The sequence below is a fragment of the Mastigoproctus giganteus genome, chromosome 2, assembly GCF_048544385.1.
Source record: "Mastigoproctus giganteus isolate SK-2022 chromosome 2, ASM4854438v1, whole genome shotgun sequence".
In the NCBI taxonomy this organism is placed as follows: domain Eukaryota; kingdom Metazoa; phylum Arthropoda; class Arachnida; order Uropygi; family Thelyphonidae; genus Mastigoproctus; species Mastigoproctus giganteus.
The window spans coordinates 143,857,422-143,884,710 of NC_143576.1; the positions used below are offsets into that span (position 1 = coordinate 143,857,422).

At 38.3% G+C, this 27,289-nt stretch overlaps 1 protein-coding gene across 1 annotated transcript in view; it reads left to right on the forward strand.

Annotated features, from left to right (window-relative positions):
• The window catches only part of LOC150089630 (uncharacterized), a 50,132-nt gene extending 23,654 nt beyond the window's left edge, over positions 1-26,478 (forward strand). Inside the window, exons 2-3 of the mRNA XM_090368697.1 lie at positions 2,441-2,991; positions 25,574-26,478. Of these exons, the coding sequence (XP_090224823.1) occupies positions 2,686-2,991; positions 25,574-26,311 (1,044 nt within the window). The 5' untranslated portion in view covers positions 2,441-2,685 and the 3' untranslated portion in view covers positions 26,312-26,478. The remainder of the gene's footprint in view (positions 1-2,440; positions 2,992-25,573) is intronic.
• Positions 26,479-27,289: the final 811 nt, after the last annotated feature.

A 27,289-nucleotide genomic window follows, 5' to 3' on the forward strand; every position in this document is an offset into this window, starting at 1 on the left:
AATAAACTTTTTTTATGCCTCAAATATTTAAATCAGGAAATCGCTAAAATGATAGCATCAATTAAAAAATTTATATTAATATTAATAAAGGCAAATCAATGCAACGAAATATAGCTTATTAACCATCAGCCTTAAAAAAAGTTATTTGGTTTCATCCATGTATCTGTCCAACCCTTGCTTAAACTTCAAGCCGTACTAGGACTTTTCGCAACTACTGGTACATTAATGAAAGATATTCATACTTTATTTAAATATTGTATAAACACAATATGATTTATGATGCCTAAATAGCATCCTCTTGACAGATATGGTATATAGATCGCTGAAAGCGTTTAGAAACGTCTCTACCTTCAACCCTCTCTATTCATCCCACTCTTTCGGTGGCCGTTGATTCTTGTAAAAGGCGACTGTGAAACTATGTATAATTGATTTCCATGTTCTGTTGTGTTGAGGTCGGATTCAGATACCCAACAAAATATCGAAGTATATAAAGCATAAATAGAACGATGAATGGGAAGGCAGAGTTGAAATTAATTAATTCCGTATAAATTAACCATTTTTACAATAAAAATTTAGATATTAATCTTGCCAAATACGGAAATAATGTGGGTAAAAATGTTTTTCAGATAAATAAGTTTTGCGTTTACACTCCACATAAGTTCAAAAGTGTAGATTACCAAAATATTTCGTATTTTTGTTCTTGCCAAATGTGATTATAAACAAAACTTAGGCATTGTTTCTTTTCTGCAGGATGAAAATTTAAGGATGAAATTTTGTTTTTAATCCCAACAACATTTCCTATGCGAGAAGGTATCGTTGTCTTAAGAGTCTAGAAAACATTCCTCTACACCGAAATTAGATTTTCTCTACCAAGCAAAAGTAAAAGCTACTTCCCGTCAAGATGTCACTAAACTTTATTGGCTTTTTCGCACTAAGTTAATAGATCTCAGGCATGGGGTTCAAGGTTTTTTCATCCAGAAAAAAAATCACACACTAATGATGGGATAAGAAATGGTAATTGAAGTTTAACATTGACAAATGCAAAGTACTGCATATGAATAGCAGTAATCCCAGAGTTACGTACCAACTATGATACTACACTGAGGGAAGTGAAAAATGAAAACTATCTGAGGATAGTTGTGAAGTGTGATATGAAGTTCTCTGAGTGGTTCAGTCAGGTTGCCAGGACAGTTCATGGGGTTTTGTCAATAATATAAGGAATTTTGCTAGCAGGAATAAGGAGGCGATTACCCCCATTGAATACGGCAATTGTCAGATCTCATATTGAATACTGTATACAGGTTTGGAGGCATCATTTTAGAAAGGATGTAGAACTGCTGGAACGAGCAGAGAAGGGCAAGGAATGGGTGAGGGGAACAGTGCTCTTACCAAGAAAAGCTTCATTTTTGCAAATTGCAATGTCTGGAGACTAGGCACCTGCGAGGTGATCTGATTGAGGTGTTTAAGGCTTTGAATGGATTAAGCAAGATCGATGCTGATGGGATTCATCGTCTTGCTCAGAATACACATATGAGGGGGCATGAATTCAAATTGAGGAAGGATGGTTGCACATTAGATGTGCGGAAGTTTGCCGTTAGCCAGTGGGTGGTTGATTTTTTAATCAAACTTCCATCTGTTATTGTGGACAGTTTGAATAAATTCAAGGAAGGACTAGACAAACTACTGGAAGGGATGGATAGGTGAAATGGAAAGTGGTTTTTTTTTGCCGATGCTGTATAAGCTTGCTTTCTTGCATCATTTGCCACTACCAATACTAATACTAATCATAGAATACACGCAGATCGCAGTTTTCATAGCATTAGCACAAACTCTAAAACAATCCAGCCAAAACTCCAGCAAGTGTCTTGGTCATTTGATATAAAACAGAAAAAGACCACTGTCATATGCATTAAATTTATGAAATTTTAAAAACAGAAAGAGAAACAGGATCTTTTTTTAAATTTTTATTTCTATGACATTGTTTTCGCCTTCTCTATTCAAATGATTATAAACGATAGTGCCCTCACAGGTAGCACATAATCACCATCCTTTCTACACTAGGTGGAAAATGTCCTGGTTTGAATCTCGTCAAGGATTCCAAGAATTTTTTATGGAACTTTTTGTCACAACATGCCTCAGCTAGTCGGTCTCAGGGGAAGATTGAATGGTCCCCCCCCCCGGAAAATCAGGTTTTCGTCCAGAAAACAGGTAAATCGAATACAGAATACAATGATTCTATGAAGATAGGAAAAGCAACAGTACATAAAAGGGTATCAGAACATTCATTAATTTCAAACTTGTTAAAGAATACTACAAAAAACAAAAAGCTCCCAACAGTCACTTTCTTAACTGCAGAATTTTAACTCACATTAACAGTATTTTAAAATAAAATAAATATCACTTACTAAATAATCATTTACTTTTATCTCTTATTGTACAGAGCTTCAAAAAGCAGAAGAACAAAAAGGAAAAGAATTGATGATCATTGAAGATGACGCCCTTTATGCCAGCTGCGGTAGTCGCAAATATCCTGTTAGCCACATTACCGATTTTTCAGCGTGTATTTCCTGGCACCTGATTTATATTGAGGTTTGCCAATGCTTGTGAAGTTGTCGTGTGGGTTGCAAGAGTAGCATTATACATCAGTCAATATGTTCAATTCTTCGATCGAAGACGTGGATAAGAATGAAACGGTCTCCATCGGATAACAATGAAGGACAACAATACTCTACTTTCCTATCTCCGACCCTTTTCACCACTACCACACGTTCTGAGAGTTGTGAATCTTTCGCTACCGATTTGTCACTAATGTCGTTATCAAGTCTGGGTTCTGATATGAGCCGAATTCGACCTTCTTGCCGTTCTCCAAAGAACGGAGAAAGTGAAGTGCTTGAAGAAAAACAGAGAAAGAGTGCAGACAGTGCATCTTTAGGATGGACTGGAGCAAGTGGTTCAAGAAACAGTCGAGGAAGCCGTGGAAGTTTATTACAGGTATGGTTTCACTTCTATCTTGGGTTTTATTCGGTAGGAATAAAAATTCTTCTTTTAAATTTAATTAAATTATAAAAAAATAAAAACTATAAAGACTATTCTGTTGGGGGTCCTTCATTCTTCCCATAAACCAAATTTCCGACTAAGGTTCAAACTGAGAATTTAAATTATTCATAATTTGTTAGTTTATTTTCAAAATTATTTTTACGAATTGGTAAGTTCCATTCTTTAAAATGAAAATCTCTCCAAAACTATAGTTTCAAAGTTGCCATTTCTCTGTAAGTCATCATGGTTTTGTTTATTCCTATAATTATAAGTTGAATTATTTGGAAAAATAACATTGAAATTCTCCTTTCCTTGCGCCATATAATTTTGTAGAACGCAAAACTTTACTCGAAGACGGAATTCAGTATGGAATTCAGAAATGCAGCTGTTTTTAATTTGCATATTGGGACTGATTAGCGAAAAGTTGCAAAGCCTTTTTGTTTTCCTACTAATAACCGAATCAAACAATATTCACAAGGTAAAGTGAATAAATATAAAGTGGGATATCGTTCTCAGTTAAGAAGTTATTAATTTTAGTAATTACTATTATCTTTTAAATATGCGTTAATACAAAGTTAAATATGCGTTAATACAAAGCCTTGTTTTTCTCCCTATTTTCCAAACGTGTATAGACATCGTTTGGAAAATAGGGAGAAAAACAAGACTGAAGTTACTGAAGTAATATTATTATTTTTATGATCCTGAAGCATCATAACCGTTGAACCTCATATCTGACTATTCGGATTTAATTTGAAAATGCAGTTAACACTCGTTAAGCTACAACACGCGAAAGAAACTGAAATAAATTATTTTATGTACATTAGAGAAATTATTCAACCTGATAGCTAATTATGTTTGTTCCTCACATAAAGTATACACGAAGAATCATAATATGGAATACTCCTAATGCATCTGTAGATATGAATTGTACTTAGTGAATTTTGAGTAGCAGCTCAACGACTTCCACCCTTTGTGTCCTTAAATTATTTTAAGCGGCTAGGAATCCTTATTGCGAACTACAGTTATTCCAGGAATGAGAGCGATTTGAATACAGTTTCGTTTAAAAAATTCATAAAAATTCGAGGGGGGGGGAGGATTTGAAAAGTTCGTGACCTTAGTGTGAAAGGGATAGATAGTGACGAGCGTTATAATTTTGTATAATTAATGTATAACACTTCAAATAGTAACCCACCAAGTGTCATGCAGTTTCAATAACGTCTTTTTTTTTAATTAAAGGTCTTACAAAGTAAACAAAGTTGTGGGATTGAGGAAAGATGGACAAAATCAGTGACCGTGTACTCATCTATTATTTGGGAATCATCATCATCATCATCAGCCATTTTCAATCCACTGCAGGATGAAGGCCTCTCCAGCAACTTTCCAGTTCCTTCTGTTTTGAGCACTGGCCATCCATTTACTACTCAAAAACTCATGAATTTCATCTATCCATCTCCGCCTTTGTCTTCCAGGTTTTCTTCTAGCTCCTCTTGGGTACCATTCTGTTATTTTCTTAGTCCATCTGTCATCATGTCTTCGAGCTATGTGTCCTGCCCAAGACCATTTTAGTTCTTTAGTTTTGATAAGAATGTCCTTTACTTGAGTTTGCTGCCTAATCCATGTGTTTCTCTTCTTATCTAACAGTCTGATTCCCAATATAATTCGTTCCATTCTTCGCTGTGTAGCTCTTAGCTTCTCTTCCATTCTTTTGGTGAGTGCCCAAGTTTCACTTCCATAAGTCATGGTGGGGAGTATACATTGATTCATTATTTTACGTTTCAGACAAAGTGGGATATTGCTCTTCAGTATGTGACTATATTTCCTGAATGCTATCCATCCAAAATTTATTCTTCTCGTGACTTCCAGCCATTTATCATTATTACAGCTAATAACTTGTCCCAGATAAGTATATGACTCCACCTTTTCAATTACTGCTCCTTCAATCATTATTTCCCTTTCCGTGGCATACTTGTTCATCATTACTTTTGTTTTAGCCATATTCATCTTTAGTCCAAAATCCTTACTAACTGTGCATAACTGGTTAAGATTTTCCTCTAATTCTTTGGGATCGTGGCTTATGACCACAATGTCATCTGCAAATCGTAAATGGTTTAGGTACTCTCCGTTCACATTGACTCCTTTCTGCGACCAGTCTAATCTTCTGAAAGCTTCCTCAAGGGCAGCAGTAAACAGCTTCGGAGATATTGTGTCTCCTTGTCGAACTCCTTTCTCGATTTTAAATTTGCTACTGTCTTTGTCTAGTCTAATAAAGGTTGTAGCACTCTCATATATTTTCTTCAAAATCATAATATATGGAGTATCTATGCCTTGTCTTTCCAGTGCCCGAAACATTGCCTTATGCTGTATGGAGTCAAATGCCTTTTCATAATCCACAAATGCCAGGCATAATGGTGTTTTATATTCATTTGCTTTCTCCATTAGCTGTGATATTACGTGAAGGTGATCCATAGTTGAGAATCCTGTCCTAAAGCCAGCTTGCTCTTTCGGTTGATTCTCATCAAGTATTCTTTCTAATCTGTTAGTAATGACCCTTGTGAACAACTTGTAGATGTGGGATAACAAGCTAATTGGTCTATAATTTCCAATTTCTGATTTATCTCCTTTCTTATGCAGCAAAACTATGATAGCATTATTCCACTGCTTAGGCATCGCACCTTTTCTAATGCACTTTGTGAAGAGCCTTGCCAGTTTTTGTGTTATGTCTCTTCCTCCCAATTTTAACAACTCTACAGTAACTTCATCTTCCCCCGGGGCTTTCCGATTCTTCATTTTCTTCAATGCATGTTCTACCTCATCAGGAAGAATATCGGGTATGTCGTATGTGTTGCTACTTTGCAATCCATCTTCCCCACTGCTGGTATCATTCTCTCGCTCCTTGTATAATTCTCTATAGTAGTCTTCTGCTATTTGAATTATGCCTTCTCTGCTGTTTATAAGTACACCATCGCTATTCTTCAGTTTCAGTATCATTTGTCTTTCTATATTACTGCTCATGGCTGCTGATTTAAATCCTTTGTTTTCCCTTAATGCTTGTTCTACTTTTCTTGTGTTAAATCTTCTTATGTCCTCTCTGAGTCTCTTTCTAATGGCTTTGCATAACTCAGTATACTCAATTTTCTCCCTGTCAGTGTTTTTCTTGCTCTTCATTTGTCGTCTTTGGTTCATCATGACAAGTGTTTCTTGACTAATTTTTTCTTCTTTGGATTTCTGTTTCCCTATAGGTTTCTTGGGCTTTATCACTTTCAAAAAGTTGTAATATTCCTCGTCGATATCTTGGTCCTCAGCAGTCTGCAGAAGCTCACACTTGTTCTTAAGTTCCAGTACATACTGCTTTTTCTCCTCTTCTGTTATCTCAAAGACCTTTGTATTATTTACTAGAGTCAGTTTTTTCCTTTCCTTTCCTACATCTATATCAAGTGTACATCTTACCATTCTGTGATCACTTCCAACATTTACCTTATTCAGGACGGTAACATCAGTCACAATATATCTTCTGTTAGTGAGGATGAAGTCGATTTCATTAGTTGTTAATCCATTTGGACTCTTCCATGTCCACTTTCTGTTCACCCTTTTCTTGAAATAAGTGTTCATTACTGACATTCCTTGAGATTCTGCAAATTCCACAAGTCTTTCACCTCTTATTTCTTTCACCAATTCCAAAATTTCCTATAGTTCCTCTTTCTGCGCTGTTTTGCCTGTTTCCAACCTTAGCATTGAAGTCCCCCATAATAATGGTGTAGTGGGTTTTCTGCTCATCTAGAAGACTCTCAATTTCAGTGTACATATCTTCAACCTCTTCATCATCATGGCTCGATGTTGGTGCATAAATCATTATAATCTTTAGCTTGTACCTCTTAGAAATCTTGAGTATTAGTCTTGATACCCTTGGTGATGTACTTTTGAATTCCAAAATGTTGTTTTTAAAATCTTTATGGACCAGAAACCCAACTCCACCTTCACTCCTTTCACTGTTTCCATTGGTGTACAGCAGATTTCCACTTGATAAACTTATAAGTGATTCATTTCTTCTTGTTTCAGCCAAACCGATGATATTCCAATTCACATTTTCTAATTCCTTTTCCAGCTCTAATATCCTGTTTTCACCGATGAGTGATCGTACGTTATAACAGGCCAAGTTCAATTTCCGTGCATGGCAGCCTGGTCGTACCCAGAGATTCTTAGCACCCTCTGCTTCCACTCTGATCCTCTCGCTGCCGTAAGAGGGAGAGTGAAAGCTGCTGGGGACTGAGGGCCATTTGTATTGTTGTGTTCTCATTGCTGGAGGGTTTGGTCTTTTCCTCTTCACGCTGACCAGGCGTCTTGAAGAGAACCACTCTACACGTTCGTTGCCACCTAAGTGACGTAACAGGGCTTACCATCGAGAAGGTGTGCATGAGTGGATTTTAGGGAGGCAGGCCAACCGGACTTCTCCTAAATCTTCTGTAATAGAGAGATATTGGATCCATCAGTGTTTTAGGCTGAGTGTCTGATAACACACAGGATACCTGTTCCCCTCTAAGCCCCTTATTTGGGAAAGAAAGGACTAACGCGAGAGGCAACTCAGGGTATGGTTACAACATTGGCGAAGGATGCCTCTTCCTATTCCGTGGCTAAGAAGCGGGCAGCAGAATTTAAACGAGTGAGGGGGAGCTTGGAAGATACTGTGGAAGACCTGCAACGTCTATCACTCCTGAAGTTGTTGACAGTGTGTATTTATCTGTTGAGGAGTGATCAATGAGTGACAGTTCAGCACATTGCCAGTGTCTTGAACAACTAATCTCAATGTGTGCACAGCATAAAAACACACGTTCTTGTTATGAAAAAGGTGTCAGCACGATGGGTCCCAAAGTCGTTGATAGCAGATCAAGAACGGACAAGAGTTATCAAGTCAAGGGAACATTTGCATCGTTTTCAAGCAGATCCGGCAAATTTTCTTGCAAACCATGGATGAGATGAGGTTCATCACTTTTAGCCAGAGACATAGGAGCAGTGCAGACAGTGGAAACACAGCTCCCCTCCTCCTCCTCCTCCTCCTCCTCCTCAAAAGGAAGCCAAGTCGATTCCTTCTGCTGGCAAGGTGACGGCATCGATTTTTGGGATGGTGATGAAATGTTACTAGTGGATTACTTTCAAAAGGCCAGACAGTCATAGTGTATATTACACACACCTTGTGAGGCGTTTGCATGAAAACATCAAGGACAAACGCCGAGGAAAATTCAGCAAAGGAGTCTTGTTCCTCCAAAACAACGCACCTGCTCACACAAGTCTGTCATTGTCATTGCTGCTGCACTGCATGAGCGCAGCTTTGAAATCTTAGACTATTCCCCATATTCATCACATCCAGCACCATGAACTTTCGCCTATTTCCTAGTCTGCTGTACTCTGTTGCGTTTATGGAGGTGCTCCCTCACAAGTACGGTACGGAATGATGGTCTGGAGGTTCTCACTTTAGAGGACTACGTGCTTCGCAAATTACGACTCTAATTATGCTGAACTGAACATATGATGGCAGGTCTATCTTATTTCTGCTGTTAGGACATAACTTATTTGTTGAAGTAAACAAATAAAATAGCACTCGTGTGTGTGGATTGACCATTGCCTTATACAATGGGATAACCACCTCCTTATCTCTGCCAGCAAAATTTCTGTATATCATTGACAAAATCCCATAAGCAGTCCTGGCGGCTTGTCTCCACTGCTAAGAGAAATGCATATCTGACTGCACAATACTCCCAGGTCTTTTTTTCATTTTCCACTATCCTGAGTGTAGTGTCATACAGTAGGAACGTTACTATGGAGTTACTGCTACCCACTTACACTACTTTGCATTTTCAGGATAGACCTAGAACGGAAGAAAACCAAGGATATACAAAATTTTACAGAATGGGAGATTAGGAGGAAGAAGAGCATCAGGAAGTCCCAAAACTGGCGAACCTCGGGGATAGATAACGTCCACAACTACTGGTACAAGAAGTTCAGCTGCGCACACAGTCTCATAGTAGAGCAGTTCACCCAAATGATAAGGAACCTTGACACAATCCCAGAATCTCTGACTCAAGGAATCGCTTATCTGAAAGCTAATTACAAAGACATTACAAACCCGGCGAAGTATAGACCGACCAAATCAAAATTCAAATTATTATATTAGGTCCACCCAATATTTATAATATATAGCCATATATGTATTTTGTCTGTAAATTTCGTGTGTTCTCTGGTCGATTTGCTTGTTTGCTGGACAAAAAAAAACACAGTTTCTGGGGAAAAACCTTGTTATCTACGTCTGAGACCGACTAACTCAGCCACGGATTGAAAAAAAGCCCATTAAAGTACTTCGAGTCATCGACGGGATTCGAACCCGCGCCTTTTCCACCCACTGTGGAGAGGATGGTGACGATACCACTGTGCTACCTGCGCAGACAGTATAGACCGATCATCTGTCTCCCAAAAATGTACAAGATCCTGCCCAGCTGCATAACCAAGAAGATATTAGAACACTTGGAATGCCAGAACATCATCGCCGAGCAGCAGAAGGGAAGTAAGCAGATGAACAAAAGGATGCAAGGAGCAATTGACCCCTCACGCGGACGTTGTGGAGCAAGCCTACACAGGCGCATTATAGCCATAGTAGCTTATGCGCCATTAAACTCCCATAACAACAAAAGCAAGCCTACAAGAAACACCACACGGCCTAGAACGACTACTGCAAGTCCTTAAACTCCATGCCCCACAGCTGACTAGATAAACAAGATTGACAGAGATTGGAGATCTACAAGGTCAATTCGGCACTGCCAAATCACCTCCTTTTCCCTGCTAACAAAATTCCTGTATATCATTGACAAAACCCCGTGACCTGCTCTGGCAATCTGTCTGCATTGCTCAGAAAACTTCATATCTGACTGCACAATTACTCCCAGGTCTTTTTCATTTTCTACCACCTTAAGTGTAGTACCACACAGTTGGTATGTTCCTCTGGAGTTACTTCTTCCCATATGCAGTACTTTTCATTTGTCAATATTAAAGTTCAGTTGCCACTTCACAACCCATCTTGCCAAACTTTTTAGATCCTGTGGCATACTGCCATTACTGTCATTAACAACCCTGCCAACCTTTGTATCATCTGCAAACTTCGACACTAAGCCTGATATACCTTCATCAATATCATTGATAAATATACAAAACAACAGTGGACCCAATACCGAACCCTGTGGGACTCCACTAATAACATTAGTCCACGAAAAGCAGCGCCCATTAATTACCACCCTCTTGTCTTCTCCCACTCAACCATACTTTTATCCATTGTAGCAACTTACCCTTAATACCATTCTGCTCCAATTTGTACAATAGCCTTCCATGCGCAACAGTGTCAAAAGCTTTCCTGAAATACAAATATATCATATCAAAATTATTTTTTGCATCCAGTTCCTTTGTAACCACATCATAATATCCTATCAAATTGGTCAGACAAGGCTTTCCCTTAACAAACCCATGCTGTGTCTGAATTATTGCTGCAGTCTTGTCTAGATGATCCTGCAATGCATCTTTAACCAGTGACTCCGTTATTTTACCCGGAACAGAAGTTCAACTAACTGGTCTGTAATTACTCGTGTCACCCTTCGATCCCCCTTTGTGAATTGGGGATAGATTTGCACATCTTCAGTCCGTGTGGACCTCCCCTGAGTCCAAAGATGCCCTCATAATTATGGCTAAGGGTTTGCTTACTTCCTTTGCCACCTCCTTTAATATAATTGGATAAATCCCATCCTCCCCAGGTGCCTTTCTTATGTTTAACTTCAACAATTTCTTCCCCACTTTGCACTCAGTTACTACAAAATAATTAAGCACCCTGTTACAGTTTGATAAACTTCTGGCATTTTCAATCCTTAATAACTCCTCATATGTGAATGTAGATGCAAAATATTCATTCAGTTTGTTTGCTATCTGAGCAGGATCATCAACAGTCGAACCATCGATATCAAGTGGACCAATCAGATGTACATTGACATCGTATAAAATCATTATGGGAATCCTATTGTCTTGAAACTTGATACTACGATATGTTGGGCAGACAACTTGTATAATCGAGATCCGCTAATATTCGTAAAATCGGACAAATGCTAACTTATTGTGATTTCCTCTTGTGGAGGATAACCAGAACAGATGGAAATAGTAATGAAACACCTGTCTAAAGATAGATGAATCTTGTAACAGGACAAAGGAATGAAAGCAAGCTTTGACCCTAAATCCATGAATGGCAAATAACTGGAAGTATAAAGGGAGATAAATACCTGGAGCTTGGTGGGGTACCCCCATCCAGAACCTCTACTAACGGCGACGGTTAGTCACATACGTATAAAGGGTATGCGAAGCTTCTGGTCGCATGTTTCTGTGTTCCCAGTTTAAGTACTATGTTCTTGTATTAGCTTCACCAAACTGATCCATATTTCGCATCTACGGAATCCAGAACGTGTAAGCTCTATGTCAATCCTTTCCATTTCCTTACATAAGTAACAGGTACAGTGCAATTTTTCAGTTATATATTTAATATTAGAAGGCCGATAACGTTACTGCTGCTTGCCAGAATTCAGGAACAATAGGCTTCCAAGGTCAAAAGTGCTAGATCGAACCTGCTGTCGGGATAATCCAATCAATTCCCTTAGGAATTACCCCCCCCCAATTCTAATTCCTGCTCCGTCCAGTATAGATCTACCCTACAAGTATCCTTAGAGCTTGTAAACAATTGTTTACAAAAAGAAATCTAAATTTCTTTAGATTTAAATCCTCTAGCTGCCCACGAAAGGAATGTGGTCAATAACACGTCTAAGTGACAGGCAAAACACATGCCACGTGCCTCCATGTTCAGCCAACTAAATGTAGCTCCGGCGTTTCTAGAAATAACTCCCAGCTATGCACCACTAGCGCTTTCAGAAAAACCACAATGAATAAAACACTTAGAAAAGCAAAGAATATGCGAAATAACATTACAATTATTGGACCGCCTGATTCCGACAGCATACCTGAACCGAGGAGACCCGGAGCAGTAACCCACACAGAAGACCATAACCCACAATCCGTTGCGATCTTTGAACCCGGTACTAAAAACAGAGATATAAAACGAAAAAAATCAGAATTGCATGTCACTTGTATTAGCAAGATAAATAATTTAAAAAAAAAAAATCTCGTCCAATGGGAAAAAACTAGAAAACTGGGTACAACGTCTCGAGAAAATTGAGGATTTAATATTGCACAGAGAAGGGCAGGAAACAAATGGCTTTGAGAGGATTCTTGAAGGCAATAACAGAATAGCCAATACACTTGAAACATACCTAAGAACCCCGAATAACTCAACTAAAGAAAATGAAGCCATACTCAAAAGGAAAGTGGGGACTCAAACGTCAGATCCTGTCTCTTCCACGCCTAGTGAGACTGTACCGCAGTATCTAAGGTGTTGATTAATAATAACAATAAACCTGCTCTTGAGGTCTCTAGTCCTCTAGAAGAAATGCTAAGGAATTCTGACTACTTAGAATTTATCAAAAAATCACACAAAAAAAAACTCCAGATTCCTTATTAAGTGGTGACAGACCCTCTCGGCTAAATCGACCAAACCAGACTACACACCAGTTACCAGCTGCACAAGGAGAAATAATGCTTCAGAACACCAGAAGACCAACTAAAGCGGCTGTCAGAGGTTCAGAACTGAACTATAAAAAAATCAAAACAACCCAAATCAAGCTATCTGCAGCAAAACACTGCTGAAGTGAACACACAACAGCATGAAGGCAACGGCATTACTTCCAACCAACAACGAACAGTAATGCAACAAATACATCTGATGGTCACAACATGCAGTTTGAAAGTAGCTCCAAGAAGACAGTTGAACCAAGAGCATGGGGGATGAAATCAGCACCTATAAGCAATAAAGTTACTCCCAAGCAAGGCAAGGAGACCTTCTTCACCCAAACAGCCCAGAATCGTGATGCAGTTATTGGCTCTAACCCTAACACACTGGGTATTAAAACGGTGCAGTGTAGAGGAAGGAGGTCAAGGTCCTCCAGCATTTTTATAAGTTGACTATGCCCGGAAACAACAGTAGAACAAATTGAAACCCTTCTGAAGCAGCTCAACATACCCGGTACTCCCCAAAGTCCACACCAGGCATCCATCCTATTCTTCTTTCAGGATTAAGATCAAAAGTCCCAATATAGAAAGATATCTAAACACAGCTATCTGGACTGCTGGTCTCTTGGTAATGCCACTGTTTGGTAATCATAATGAACAACCAGAGGTACAAGCGATCTCGAGACCAGAGATGGGTAGTGTGCCTCTCTCTGCATAGCTAGGCAGCGAACCAGACCGTCCCTTCCAACTTACAATCATGCAGATCAATGCACAACACTCTAGATGCATTGCTGATGAGATCAGATCATTGCAACGGAAAATTTATTTGATATTATATGCATTCAGAGCCTTATGTCTCTAAGCACTTTTATGGGCAATCTTCCAAAGTTATGGGATATCCCATGACCACAAGAATCATTCAGTCCTCAGCAACAGATTCTAAATCTGCCATCATCATATTCAACAACAAGCTGGATATCACTGTTATCTCTGGCTTGTGTAATCAAAATTCCACCTGTATTTTAGTCCCTACATCAACTTTCTCATTCTACTTACTATCACTATATTGTCCACCATCAGAAGATATTAATTTACCACAAAGATATCTAGAACAGGTGTTTGCTACTTTAAATCCTACATATTTCATAATTACAACTGATTCTAACTCAAAATTCTTCTTATGGTTCAGCAGTGTCTTAGACAACAGAGGTAATATTTTCGAGGGAATTTTTATTCACCTACAATCTAAATCTGCACAACTCACCCAACAAACCACACACTTTCTCAAACGTCCACGGAGAATCAAACATTGATTTAACCATTTCAATGTCCGCCATGTCCTCGAGGATCTCTGATTGGACCATACATACTGACTACACAAATAGTGACCACCGAGCAATCACTTTTAAGGTATCTCTCTTTCCAAAAGAAGATTTTCTTTCAAAACCATCAAATGGCCTTTATTTACGTCTTCAATTCAGTCAATGGGAGTCAAGAATTTTAACGTTGACATTCTCCGGTCTTTGAACCAGTTCAATGCCTCAGAATATGCATTCCATGTACAGGCTGTCTTATTTCGTGCTACAGAACGCCCTGCTAAGAAGAAAATTAGCAATCATAATACAGTTCCATGGTGGACAGCTGAACTTTCTACCCTGCTCAAAAAAATACACAAAGCACACAGAGACTTTCAACAGAGAAAGTCCTGGCCTGAACCAGAAGTCAACAGACTAAAAAATATCTATAAAGGCCAGCGGAGAGAATACGTAAATACAATTGCAAAACAAAAACTTGCCTCCTGGCAATACTTTGTTCAATCCGCAGGAAATTCTGATCCCTGGGGTATATTATATGAAATTATTCACACACACCCAGATTTCCGAGTGGAAACTTTCATATCCTTTCTTCCAAAAAATCTTTAAGCTGTTCTAAATCTCTAAAATTTTAAATTCCCAAACTAATAATGAAAACGAAGGGATTTTCCTTCTATCCTCCTTCTCTTCATTTCGCCTACTTAAACATCCCCCGCACTTTTGAAAACAACAACGGAACGTGCCTGGACCATATAAATACGGCCTTCAACACGTGTTCACTTCCCCTTTGAAAATGGTATAAGCGAAAAGCCACCATCAAGCTTTGGGTATTTATCTCCCTTTATACTTCCAATTATTCGCCATATATGGATTTAGGGTCAAAGCATGCTTTCATTCCTTTGTCATGTTACAAGGTTCATCTATCTTTAGGCAGTCTTTCAATACTGTTTCCATCTATTCTAATTGTATCCTACCTGGATGCAGTTATTTCCGAAAAATCACAGGTAAGAGAATTCCTGACTTAAAATTTCTAAAATATCTATAATATTTCTAATATATAATATTTCTTAATATCATACTAGGTGGCTTCGCCCCCTGCTCAATTTTCTCGTTCACCCCCGCGCACACTTTTCTATGTAAAATGTAGAGGAATACGAAGTAAGTCAAATCTTTTCTACGTAAAAGACACCTGTCGAAACGCACTGGTCGATATCTAATCAGGAAATGACCTATGTAATTATTTACCTGTGCATTTGTTGTGTGCGGCATTCTCAAAGTCGAATAAATATCACAGTAAAAATCCAGAACGGTGTTCACCCTTCAACATGGCGGCAAGAAAAACAGTGGGAAAGCAGTGATTGACAAGTTGTGACTTCCATATTTCGACAAACGGACAGGAACAAAGCAGTGATTGGCAGATTCCACTTCTCTCCCTGCCCACTGTCTTCCTAGAGTGTTTTTCCCCACATTTTCCACTGTTTTTTTTTTTTAAATCGGGAACTCGTTTTCCCATTTTAACAGCAGTATGGAGGTGTGTGTGTGTGTGTGTATACTGTGTCAGGGTGGTTCCCAGGCAAAAGCCCATCTCCACCTAAATAGTTTTCAGAAAATCTGTAAATTGGACCTGAAAAATAAAAAGATAGCTAAGAAATAAGAAGAGTAAAACCTAATTTTGAAAAGAAAAAGGAGGGAGAAAATTACATTAAGTTCATATACTAAATCTAGTGCATAATAAATAGATTTTCGTATAGGAAAGAATGAAAGTATATATACGAGAGATATGTTTGTGAGTGTAGTATGTTGTTTATGTCAGGTCACTTTGCCATCAGAAAGCAGCTGGACTTACTCCATACTCCAGCAGTATAGAGGGATAAACACCCTACCTAAGCTAAGCCCCCCTCCTCGACGACACAAAATAATCAGAAAAGGGAGATGCCTTCACCTGTCAATTACCGCCGTCTTCCTCGCTTTCATCGAACTACCTACTAGTGTATACTATCCTGGATTTCAACCAATACCACTATACAATTATAAACCTGCGTTTACATAGGTCACTTAGGAAAAGGCCTTTTACTTCGGGTTCCATAATACATGAGGAATATTGTTGCATCCCAAAAGAGCAGAACTAAAATATTTAACTCAAATTTTTACAAACTATACAAATATTTAAAATATTTACAAAATAATAAACTATTTACAAATACTGTATACAATATTCATTAATATACAAAAAACATTACAGCTGAACATCAAATATTAGACAGACAATCACGTGCACGAGGTTGGTGAACGTTATGGAGGCAGTTGTCAATAATTAATTGCATTTGTAGTGATGTAATTGCCTCGCCCTCTTCTCCCATTGACTGAATAAATATCACTAAGAGGAAAAAAATTTTAATGTATAGATATATCTATCTATACATTATTAACATATTAAAGAGAATATATCTATTCTCTTTAATATGTTAATGTTATTTGATTTAAAAATTAAATTCAAAATGAGGATACAGATACTATACAAGAGAAAAATCACAATAAGTTAGCATTTGTCCAATTTTACGAATATTAGCGGGTCTCGTTTATATAAATTGTCTGTCCAAGATGTCCTGATGTACATGGATAACATCAACCTATGCGGCAATCTAAATCAACTCCAACAGATACTCCGGTTCAACGAAGAGTTCAGCACTGAGATCAGGATGCAATCTGGCCTAGACAAATGTAAGACTCATGGATTGCATCAGGGAAATCCAGTCGCCCGAACCTATCAGCTAAAGGCAGGTGAAGAGATTGACGCCATGACAGAGGGAGAGACCTACAAACATCTAGGGATGATGCTGGCTCCACAGCTAGACCATAAAGAGATCAAAGCGCACCTCACTGAGAAATACCATCAGAGATTAAGAAGCATGGTAAAATCAAAGCTGTATGGTGGAAAATGGTCAGAGCGATAAAAGCCTACGCAGTCCCAGCACTAACATACTCCTTCGGGATCATAGGTTGGACCAACACGGAAATGGATGGGATTATGAGATCGACCAGAATAATGATCGCCAATGCTACACGAAGTTGGCTATCAAGAGACTAACCATAGCCAGAAAAGAAGGGGAGAGAGAGAGAGAGAGAGAGAGAGAGAGAGAGAGAGAGAGAGAGAGAGAGAGAGAGAGAGAGAGAGAGGTTTGACAGAGCTCATTAAACAAGAGAAGAAGGCTTCTCTTGTGAAGAGAAGAAAGAACAGAAATGAAGAAGAGAAGAAAGAACAGAAATGAAGAACAAAATTTTTATATTAATATAAAAATTTTGTTCTTCATTTCTGGATGTCGTAGAGGAGCATTCGCAACACTAAAATTTATTAATTTCGTACTCGAATTTCGTCATGGCAGCATAATTCAGAGTACTAAAAGACTAGGGTTCCAGCTAGTAGTGTTGCAACTCAGTTGTATGTTGGTAGATAGTCTTTCTGTAGGCCTTATTGGAGCATAGGTTTTCACAGTTAACCTGCAACCGGTTTAGGGTTTCTATGGTATTTAGAAGGAACATCCTGTTTAAAATATTCAATGAATTTAGATTAGAGCGAAGTAGCTTAATTTGCATGCTGCACGATTGCTCCGACTTCGTGGATGCGAGATGATGCCTGTAAGTACTGGCGCATCATATCTTCCTGTCAATAGCTTGGCCAGTATATGAATATTTGTCCAAATGACAACAAACATCCACCGTTTCCACTCCATATTTGCTTACAAAATGACTCTAGAGACAGTGAAGGGGAATTGGAAAATCTTGTTTAGCAACTTAAGTATCCAATATTCTATGTTTAGTAAGGTTTGAACAACAATGTTGTTCAAACTTCCTCCAAAAAATGGTGGTACAGAGATTGTCCAGTAGGCTGACAAGTTGCAAGTAACAACCAGTTTCATTAGAAGCGTTAAAGTCCTCTGTCACGATTTTGCAACGGACCAACGAACGAATATGAAATTTTGCTTTAAATTGGGAAAATCTGCAGCAGAAACGTATGTAATATTAAAAAATGTGTATGATAATGAAATATTAAGTCGGACCTGTGCGTCTGAGTGGTATAAGAAGTGGTCAAAGATGGTCATAAGGATGTTCACGATGGCCCAAGAAGTGGGCATCCGTCAGCCTTTTAAAGTTGGCTATCGAGATATTGCAAAAGTTCGAGAAATTGTGGTAAGAGTTCGTCGTTTGACCCTCAGAATGATGGTAATACGAATTACATAGGTACGATTTTATATACACATACAGCATTTGGGGAAAAAAAGAAATGGAAATGATATACTGCATATATATATATATATATATATATATATACATTAAGAAATGACATTTTTTAATCCAATTTACCAGTGAAACGATAAAAATTTCATATTTTGCAATAGATATAATGTGTAGATTATGATTAGGGTTATGGCAGTAGATTTTGAGAGATTTTCAGAATGACGGTTCTTCGTCAAGAAAATGCAGCTCAGAATGATTAGTCTCCTACATCATCCTATTGATTGATACGAAACAGCCATAGCTTTTCGTGTTTGCAGGAAGTAGGGAGTGAGTGATTACGGAAATTTAGAGGAGGATTGATGTTTATTACCAACTGAAAGGGGAGTGGATCAACTTTCCTATCGAAAATCATCTAACGAAAACGTAGGCTACTGTAGCTCTGTCTCAACTACGTAAATTGATACCATATCCATATCCATATTCTAGTTTAGGAGCAGCAAATGCAGTTGGAATAGATGAATACATTGTTTCCTTTGAAACAATTTTAGTAATTTCTTTATAAAAGAAAATTCATACTAAATAAACATGCTAATAAGATAATGCCTATTTCTATTTCTTTTAAAATATAAATTAGTAGTACAGATATAAAAACAACTTTGATATAATATGCGTTAATTGCAATAAATAAAATTATTTCACCTAGGACACAGGGTGCCTTTGACCTTTGGGAGAGTGTATATATGTACTCTATTCACTCTATTATGCAATGGAATGTAATAATTGTTTACATTTAATAATGTTAATTAGTGGTAATAAAAATAAACATATAAAGAAAATATTGATCCAGAGAACTTTTAATAACTAAATAAGAAATTTTCTTTCTCAACTAGCCTTAATAATTTGAAAATAAAAGTTGGGCACATCGATAACTTTTAATTTAGAGTATGATTTCTTTGCTCGAAACAGATTTGTTATTAGCATTAGTGTTAGTAGTGGCAAATAATGCAAGTTATAAAGCATGGAGTTAAAAAAAAAAACTTCTCAAACCATCTGTTCTTCCCCTTAATAGTTAATTTAGTTCTTCCTTTAATTTATTCAAACTACTCACTTCCACAATAACAGATGGATGTTTATTTCAACAATCAACCACCTGCTGGCTGAAGGCAAACCTGAACATTTATCCCAACCATCTTTTTTGAATTTATACCTCCCCCCCCCCATGTGCGTAGTCTGAGCAAGAGAAAGAATGTCATCAGCATTGAGCTTGTTCAATCCTGTCAGTGGATTTCCCAGTGCCTTAAACACCTCAATAAGATCACTTCACAGGTGCCTCGTCTCCATACGTTGAAATTGCGTAACTAAAGCCTTTCTTTGTGAGCGTACCCTTTAGTTCCTTTTACCAATCTCGTTCCCTTCTCTGTACCCGTTCCAGAAGTTCTACATCCATCCTAAAATTAGGCCTTCGGACCTGTATTCATTACTCAATATAATGAATTAAGTGAGACAGACTTATTTAGCAATATTTTCATTAATTAAAGTAAATATAAATACAGTGCTGTGTTATTAAATCTGTTTGTAAAATATAAATTCATAATGGAAGTTATTTCTAATAACTACCAAATAACTAATGTATCATCTGTTGTTGATATCGTTATTTTATTCGGTGCTTTTTTTTTTTTTTTTTTTTTTTGCGAATTGACTACTTTGACATATTTCCCGGTTCCATTGATATTATCCATGGTCATTTTTATCTTGAATTATTGTTTATATGTGTTTTCATAGGCCAATATACATTTTGTACCCAACAAAAAAACCAGCAATAAATTACGGGAAAATCCTGCACCTTCATTTGGATTAGGTGTTCAGCTCCGAATGAAGAAGTCTTAATGGGCGGCTATTGTAGCCGAGTGATCAAGCACGAAAGTACACGTGGTTTGAGTAACCGGGGTTGAAGCCCATGATTGCTAAATACAGGGCTGTTTCTCGTATTCTCTGTATCTTGTGAACACATCTGATCGTGAAGTTGTCCCGAAGAATAAACAGAAAATTGATATTTTCTAATTTCTTCACTGTATGTCGAGATTTGAATAAAGACTTTGCCAAAGGAGTGGAAAATGGTAAATTCACTGTACTGCAACGCAGAGCTAGCTTCTTTCAAACTGTTAAGAGCTAAGCGCCAAAGTAATTAAGGCTCTCAGGCACCACTATATTGTATCTGTAACTGAACGTATTTTTTGTCGATTTTTTTTATGAAAACCCCAAACACGGGAAGTATTAGAACCTATAGTGTTTAGTACAGTGCTTAACTTGGCGGTTGAGAAGACGAAAGAAGATATTTGTTGATATTGGATTTTAATTTCTGTAGACTGTAATTTTCAGGAAATACGTATGAAGGAAGGTTGTTCCAGAAAACGGCAGTTCAATGAATAAATGAGGAAGATGAAAAGTTGGTTCTGGGAGTTTGAAGTTGGACAGTAAATGGATGTTGTCTGGTGGCGGCACGTGTTCGGACTGTTTTGAAAGAGAGAGCGGGAATTATAGAAGCCAATTCAGAAGAACAGTGCCCATGGAAGTATCTGTAGAAGAGGCATGCAGCAGAAACAGTGCGTCTATGAGACAGCGAGTGGAGAGACTCTGTTAGAGATGAATCATTAATTAACCTAACTGCCCTCTTCTGAATGGAATCAAGAAGCCTGAGAGAGGTTTTGGGGGCACCACCCCAAATGTGGGAACAATATTCCATGGCAGGGCGGATTTGCGATTTATACAGAGTGAGCAGCTGTTTGGAAGAAAAGTAACGCCGAGAGCGAAAGAGAAAACCAAGTTTTTTAGATGCAGAGGAAGCAATATTTGTAATGTGCTTGTGCCAAGAGAGATTAGAAGTCAGGGTAATCCCCAAAAGAGATATATCATCTTGCCTAGAAATCAGAGTGTCACCAAAGATAAGCATAGGGGCTAAAGAATCCTTTTTGCGAGATATAAGACAAGACTGAGTTTTAGAAAGATTGAAATCAACTAAGTTGTTTTTGCCCCACTTGAGAAATACCTGGAGATCGGCATTTAAGGAATTGGTACTGTATATTCGAGAAGTTGAAGCAGATTGGGCAGGGCAAGGTTTCTCAAACTGAAAAGTGGAATGCAATGTGCTATCGTCGGAAAAACTATGGATAGGATTTCCGTTCAATGGAAGAAGATCATTAATATACAAGAGGAAAAGAGTGGGGGAAAAGAACTGAACCTTCGGGGACACCAGCATTAGTGGAGAAGTTAGGAGACAGAGAGTCAACTACCATTACCCTCAGTGAGCGGTCAGAGAGAAAACTGGATAACCAATTACAAAAAACAGTTGGCAAACCATAAGATGGAAGCTTGTTTAGAAGACCTTTATGCCAAACACGATCGAAAGCCTTTGAGAAGTCAAGAGCAACTGCTCGTGTTTCACCGAACTTTTCCATAGAAGTTCTCCATAAATGGGTAACATAAACCAGAATATCACCAGTGGATCGGCACTGACGAAATCCATACTTCCGTCTGATCAACGATCAGACGGAAGGTTTCTAGGTAGTTTAATAGTTGGCATTTAATTGATTTCTACATTACTTTAGAAAGAGTAGACGTAATTGCAATGGGACGATAATTGGATGGGAGGAATTTTTCACCCTTTTTAGGAACTGGCTGGATATGAGCAAATTTCCAAGCAGAAGGAAAAACACCTTTGGAATAAGCAAATGAAAAAAGGCGGCAAAGAACAGGAGTAAGTTCAGGAGCACAGGTTTTGAGAACAAGTGGAGAAATACCATCCGGACCTGAAGCTTTCTTAGCATCAAGATTCGTCCAAACCCTTGTGACATCCTTTTGACTGAAAACCACAGGAGGCATTGAATGGAGTGTGTTGGGAATGGTGGGTGGTATTTTACCAAGATCACTAATGCATGAGTTGGAAGAAAAATGCGATGCTAGCAGTTGGTCATGCTTTATCCTTGGCTGAAATGACAACAGAACCATCTGGTTTTGACAGAGGTGAGAACAGAGATGGGCAAAATTTGCGGCCAGTAGCTTTGCCAAGAGACCAGAATGCTCAGTTACCATTAGGGCAAAAAGCAAGGATTCTACTCTTAGCCTGTTCAAAATCTAGTTTGGACTGATTTATAACTGCTTTACAATTGTTGCGAGCTTTGCTGTAGGCAGAAAACGAAACTGAAGAATTTGAAACAAGCGAATTACGATATGCAACATTCTTCTCTTGAACAGCCTTAGCACATTTATTGGAAAACCAAGGTTTAGATAAAGGACAAGATTTTAAAGTGGAGTGTGGAATAAAGGGTCCCATTCCTACAAGAATAATTTCAAACACGATCTGAGCAAACGTTGACATCAGAAGTTTTGAAACAGTAATCCGACCAAAGAAAAGAAGAAAAGAAATCTCGCAGGTCATCCCATTTTGTATTCTTGTAATGGCAAACAACACGAGTTTGGGAACAGCCACGAGATAAAGGCTCCATTGGAGAAGAGACAATCACCAAGTTGTGATCTGAGATGCCCAAAGGACCACTCACTTCGACCGTGTACTTAGAAGGGTTGTTTGTGAGAAAAAGTCAAGCATGTTGACTGTATGGTTAGGATTGTCCGGTATTCTTGTAGGTAAATGATCAATCTTTGCAAGGTCATTAGTAATTGCAAAAGCCTCAGCATCCCGACCAGCTGGGTCTGTGTGACTAGAGAATTGGAAGCCAGGTGGGGTTGTGAACATTAAAATCATCAAGGAAAATTACTTCACTGTTAGGAAAGTTGGACTGGAGAAAGTCAAGTTGCAAAGAAGGGAAATCAAAGAGCTCCAAGTGATTAGTGGAGTTGGGAGAATGGTAGAGACAACAGATGAATTTGACAGAATGTCAAATTCATCTGAAGCCAAAGAAGGTCAAAAAGAGGAGATTCCAAATCACCAATTGTCTGACAGGGAATATCGGAACGGACATATGAACAAGTACCACATTTGAGACGAAAGGAATCATACAGGGAATAATTTGGGCAACTGAGATGAGCAGCAGCCGATAACTGAGATTCTGTCAGAAAAAGTACATGGGGGTTTGGCAGACTGCAAGTGGGTATGCTCGGGTGGCACAGTGGTATTGTCACCGTCCTCCCCACACCGGGTGGAAAAGGTCCGGGTTCGAATTCTGTCGATGACGCGAGGAACTTTAATGGGCTTTTTTCACTCCGTGGCTGAGTTAATCGGTAGCAGGCGTACGTACATAGCAAGTTTTTTCCCCAGAAACTGGAGTTTTCATCCAGCAAAACAGACAAATCGACCATAGAACACATGCAATTAAACAAACATAAGACACACAGCACATCAGATGAATTGAAATATTCGGATGGCCTAATATAATAATTTTTTTTTTTTTTTTTTGTAGACTGCAGAGGGGCGTCATTTCTCCATGTGGTGTGGGCGCCACACCTCGACCCCTGCTTGCGTTGGTTCACTCCTGTATGGTTACCCACAGTGTGCTTGTGCATGAGGGTTATACCCAGGATTACTAACAGTTCCACCATCGTGAAGGTGCAAGCAGAGGATTTGGCTGTCACAGACCGACCGGACTTCACGGAAACTGGGTCCAGTTGACTGACTTGAGTGTCACCAGAATATCAGTTCCATCAGCGTTTTAGATTCCCAGATAGCAAGTACAGCTTGTCTGGCATATCCGAGAGAATGTCTGCGATAACCTAAAGGACCACTTGGATTTGCCTGTTTACTGAAAGAAAAACCCAATTTCACAATGATAAAATGTGGAACCCTCGCCCGAAGCCGGCTAACTTTATTATATTGTGTAAAAAGCCCACGAAATTCAATGGCTGGATTCGAACTCAGGCTTTTATCCATCTGGTGCGGATGGTCGATGATTATAACCAGTGTATTATCTGCGGAAGGTGGATTATAACCAGTGCATTATCCGTGAGGGATTTCAAATTGTATCAAAAAGTTGAAGATACATTTCTCCAGTCGTTGACGGTTTCTATCGACAACCGGAGGAATTTCTAGTCTTCCTCCATCGAGATTGTAATATTAGTTGATTTTAGTCAGAGGGAGTAGGGTGTTCCCCGTGAGTTATTACGGTTTTCCAACCTGCACAAATGCAAATCAGCGCTTGAACACACACACACACACACTTCTACAAACGTAGAACTTACGGTTATGAGCACACTTGGGGACCATTAATACCCTTAACAATGATTTGTAGTAATGTATCACTGGTTTTTGGAATCCTTTTCTTCAGTCAGATGAAACAGCATTCCTTAGTTTTACGAAATTCTTCGTAAACCATGCATTTTCCTAAAGTTTCATGATTTTCATAAATCATGCATTTTTTTCAAAGAGCAGATTCTCGCCCATTCATGATTTCGTCGAATAATTTATCTGAATTGCATGTTCCATACCTGAAAAACCTTCCTTAAACTACCAAAAAGTTCGATAATTTTAAAATTTTCAAAACAGTTCCAGATCCTTGTTGTAATCACCATTACCGAAGATTGTCATATTTACATATGCTTCTATTAATATTAGCATAAACTACAAGGATTTGAAGGTTTCATGGATATTTTATGAAAAACGGCGCCACTCATTCGAATTATGCTGAAAGCGAATCTCCATTCGACTATTTATGTTTCAGATATGCTAACTTAATCTTTCCCCTTAAAACAACGTAGAAAATAACTAGTAATGATTTATGAATAGAGAAATTTTCCTTCTTTCAAATAACAAATTAAGTTGTCGCAAGCCTTGGAGCTTGAACAACTTTACTATGTAACTGTATGCTTGGATGGGAGAAGATTTCTTCTGCTGCTGCTGCTGCTGCTGCTGTTGCTTTGGACAGTACGTGTTATCTCCAACGCCTAAATGCAAAATTTTTCAAAACGGTAAGCTCATCAGGATAATAAAATAGAAGGCAAATAACGGGTATACATAACGTTAGTGATGCATATTACGAACAGGAACCGGTGCATTCCCTTCTAGTCTGAACCCTGGATATTTTCCGATGATATCTTGTGTCTCCTTCATCATCAACTACTAATATACCTTCTTGATCTTATTGCTTCTAATTTACAGGTAAGATAAGAACTGACATTTATTCGCCATATGCTTCTGATGTAAGGGCGACTGGACGAAACAAACACTTCATTCAAGAACCTAAAGTTTTACTTTTTGGTTAAAAATCCAATTGTTTTTTTATTAGGTAAAATCATATTTTCTGAATGATAACGATTTGAAGTCTGAGCGATAATAATCTGAATAAGAACTATTATAACATTGTTTATTTATATATTAAACTTCATTTTTGTTATGTAATTTTTAGGTTCCACTGGAACAGTTCCAAAAAACCGGAAGTAATAAAGGTGGAGGGGCCGTTACGTGGAAGCCAAAAGGTGCAGAGGTACTCTTTGAAGAAGAATCGGAGCTTATCAGAAACTGTGGTGCCTTGTCCTCAATATTGGGATTCATGAAGAGTTTCAGCACCAGCGACATTGCTCAGTATGCCACTCTGGATAACGAAGGTCTTCGGCCTACCGTATCAGAACTTGCCCTGAGTGGATGGGCGAGGTTTGTGTTACCTCAAGGACGGTTGGATTATACATCACGTTCCTGTTCGACCTGGGTTGCCGTCGGCGATTTGTCCTCTACGTCACAGCTGCCGTCACCCCAAGCTCAACCAGGCCATCTGGGAGAGTCTCCCGCCATCACAGCTGCTGACTTCATCCGATCCGTCAACAAGAAAGTCCGACAGACTTATATTCGTCGTCGGGTCATGTCCACCTACAAAGCTCTAGAACGTTTGTCGCGTAGTCAGCTTAATCTCGATAACAGTGAACCACAGAAGTCCTCGTCAGGTAACATTCCTCAAGTCCAGATAACCACCGATTTAGAATGCAGCTTACCGTCTCTACCCTTCAGAGGAAGTGGAAAATCCCTTACCTTAACGGCCAAAGATATAGATAGACAGAAAGGAAAGCCATTGACCAAATATGAGAGGAATATGATGATATTTAGTTGGTTGCAGAGCCTGGATGTGAGTGCCTTTGATAAGCTATCGTAAGATACCGAGCCAGCGTCATCTAGAAACAGTTCTAAAAATCAAAATGATAAGAGGGAAAGTGGTAGAAATATCTTCTTTTTCATTTTAAAGTGTTTTCTTCGCTTGTTCTGACGGTGTAGTAGTCATAAGTAACTCATCGTATGTATCAGTAGTAAGTCTATGTACAGTTATATATTTATCCTTTCTAAGGGCGTGATTAAATGAGTGTAATCCGACAGATGATTTAAAGAGAGTCAAATGTAAACATTTCAGTATAATATCTTTACACTGAAGTAATTTAATTAATAAATGTATCTTTAGTAAAGATACATTTATTGAACTGCGTTATCGACTTCATAATTGGTTATTGCCAATTATAATTATATGATTAATACTAAAAATCAGAAGGTTAAAATGGATTATAAATCTACTGCCATTAAGAGCATTTCAAGCAAATCAAAAAAAAAAAAAAAAACATGACCGAAGCACGATACTATTAAATTACAGAGGGATATTTCAATACGCTAGTTGAAATCAAATAATATTCTTGCGCTTTACTGTTTGATTTTAGACTATAGGGATCAGAAAAGCAGAATGATCCTCGCGATCGAAAATCAAAGCGTTTGATTTTTGAGAAAGGAAGAGCTTACAATGTATGTGAAGAACACTGGAACGTCTTTTCTGTTCGTCATACGCGTCGGTAATGTCATGTATATGCGTTAATATCTTCCGAAAATATTATTTTGACAAGGGTTCCGTTTCGTAAACTTTTCCACTTCGAATCCACCGGAAAGAACACTATTATGCTGAGTATGAGTTACGAGAAGAAATATTTCGCTTGCTTAATTAAGAATAAAGGATATTTAACGCTTTTGTGCTTAAATAATATTATCAAATTATATAATTGCTCCAATTTTTCTTTTCCTTTAGCGATAAGAACGTTCAATAAATACAACGTAGTAAAATGTATTTCTTGTATTCTACAGAAAGTCTAAAAGT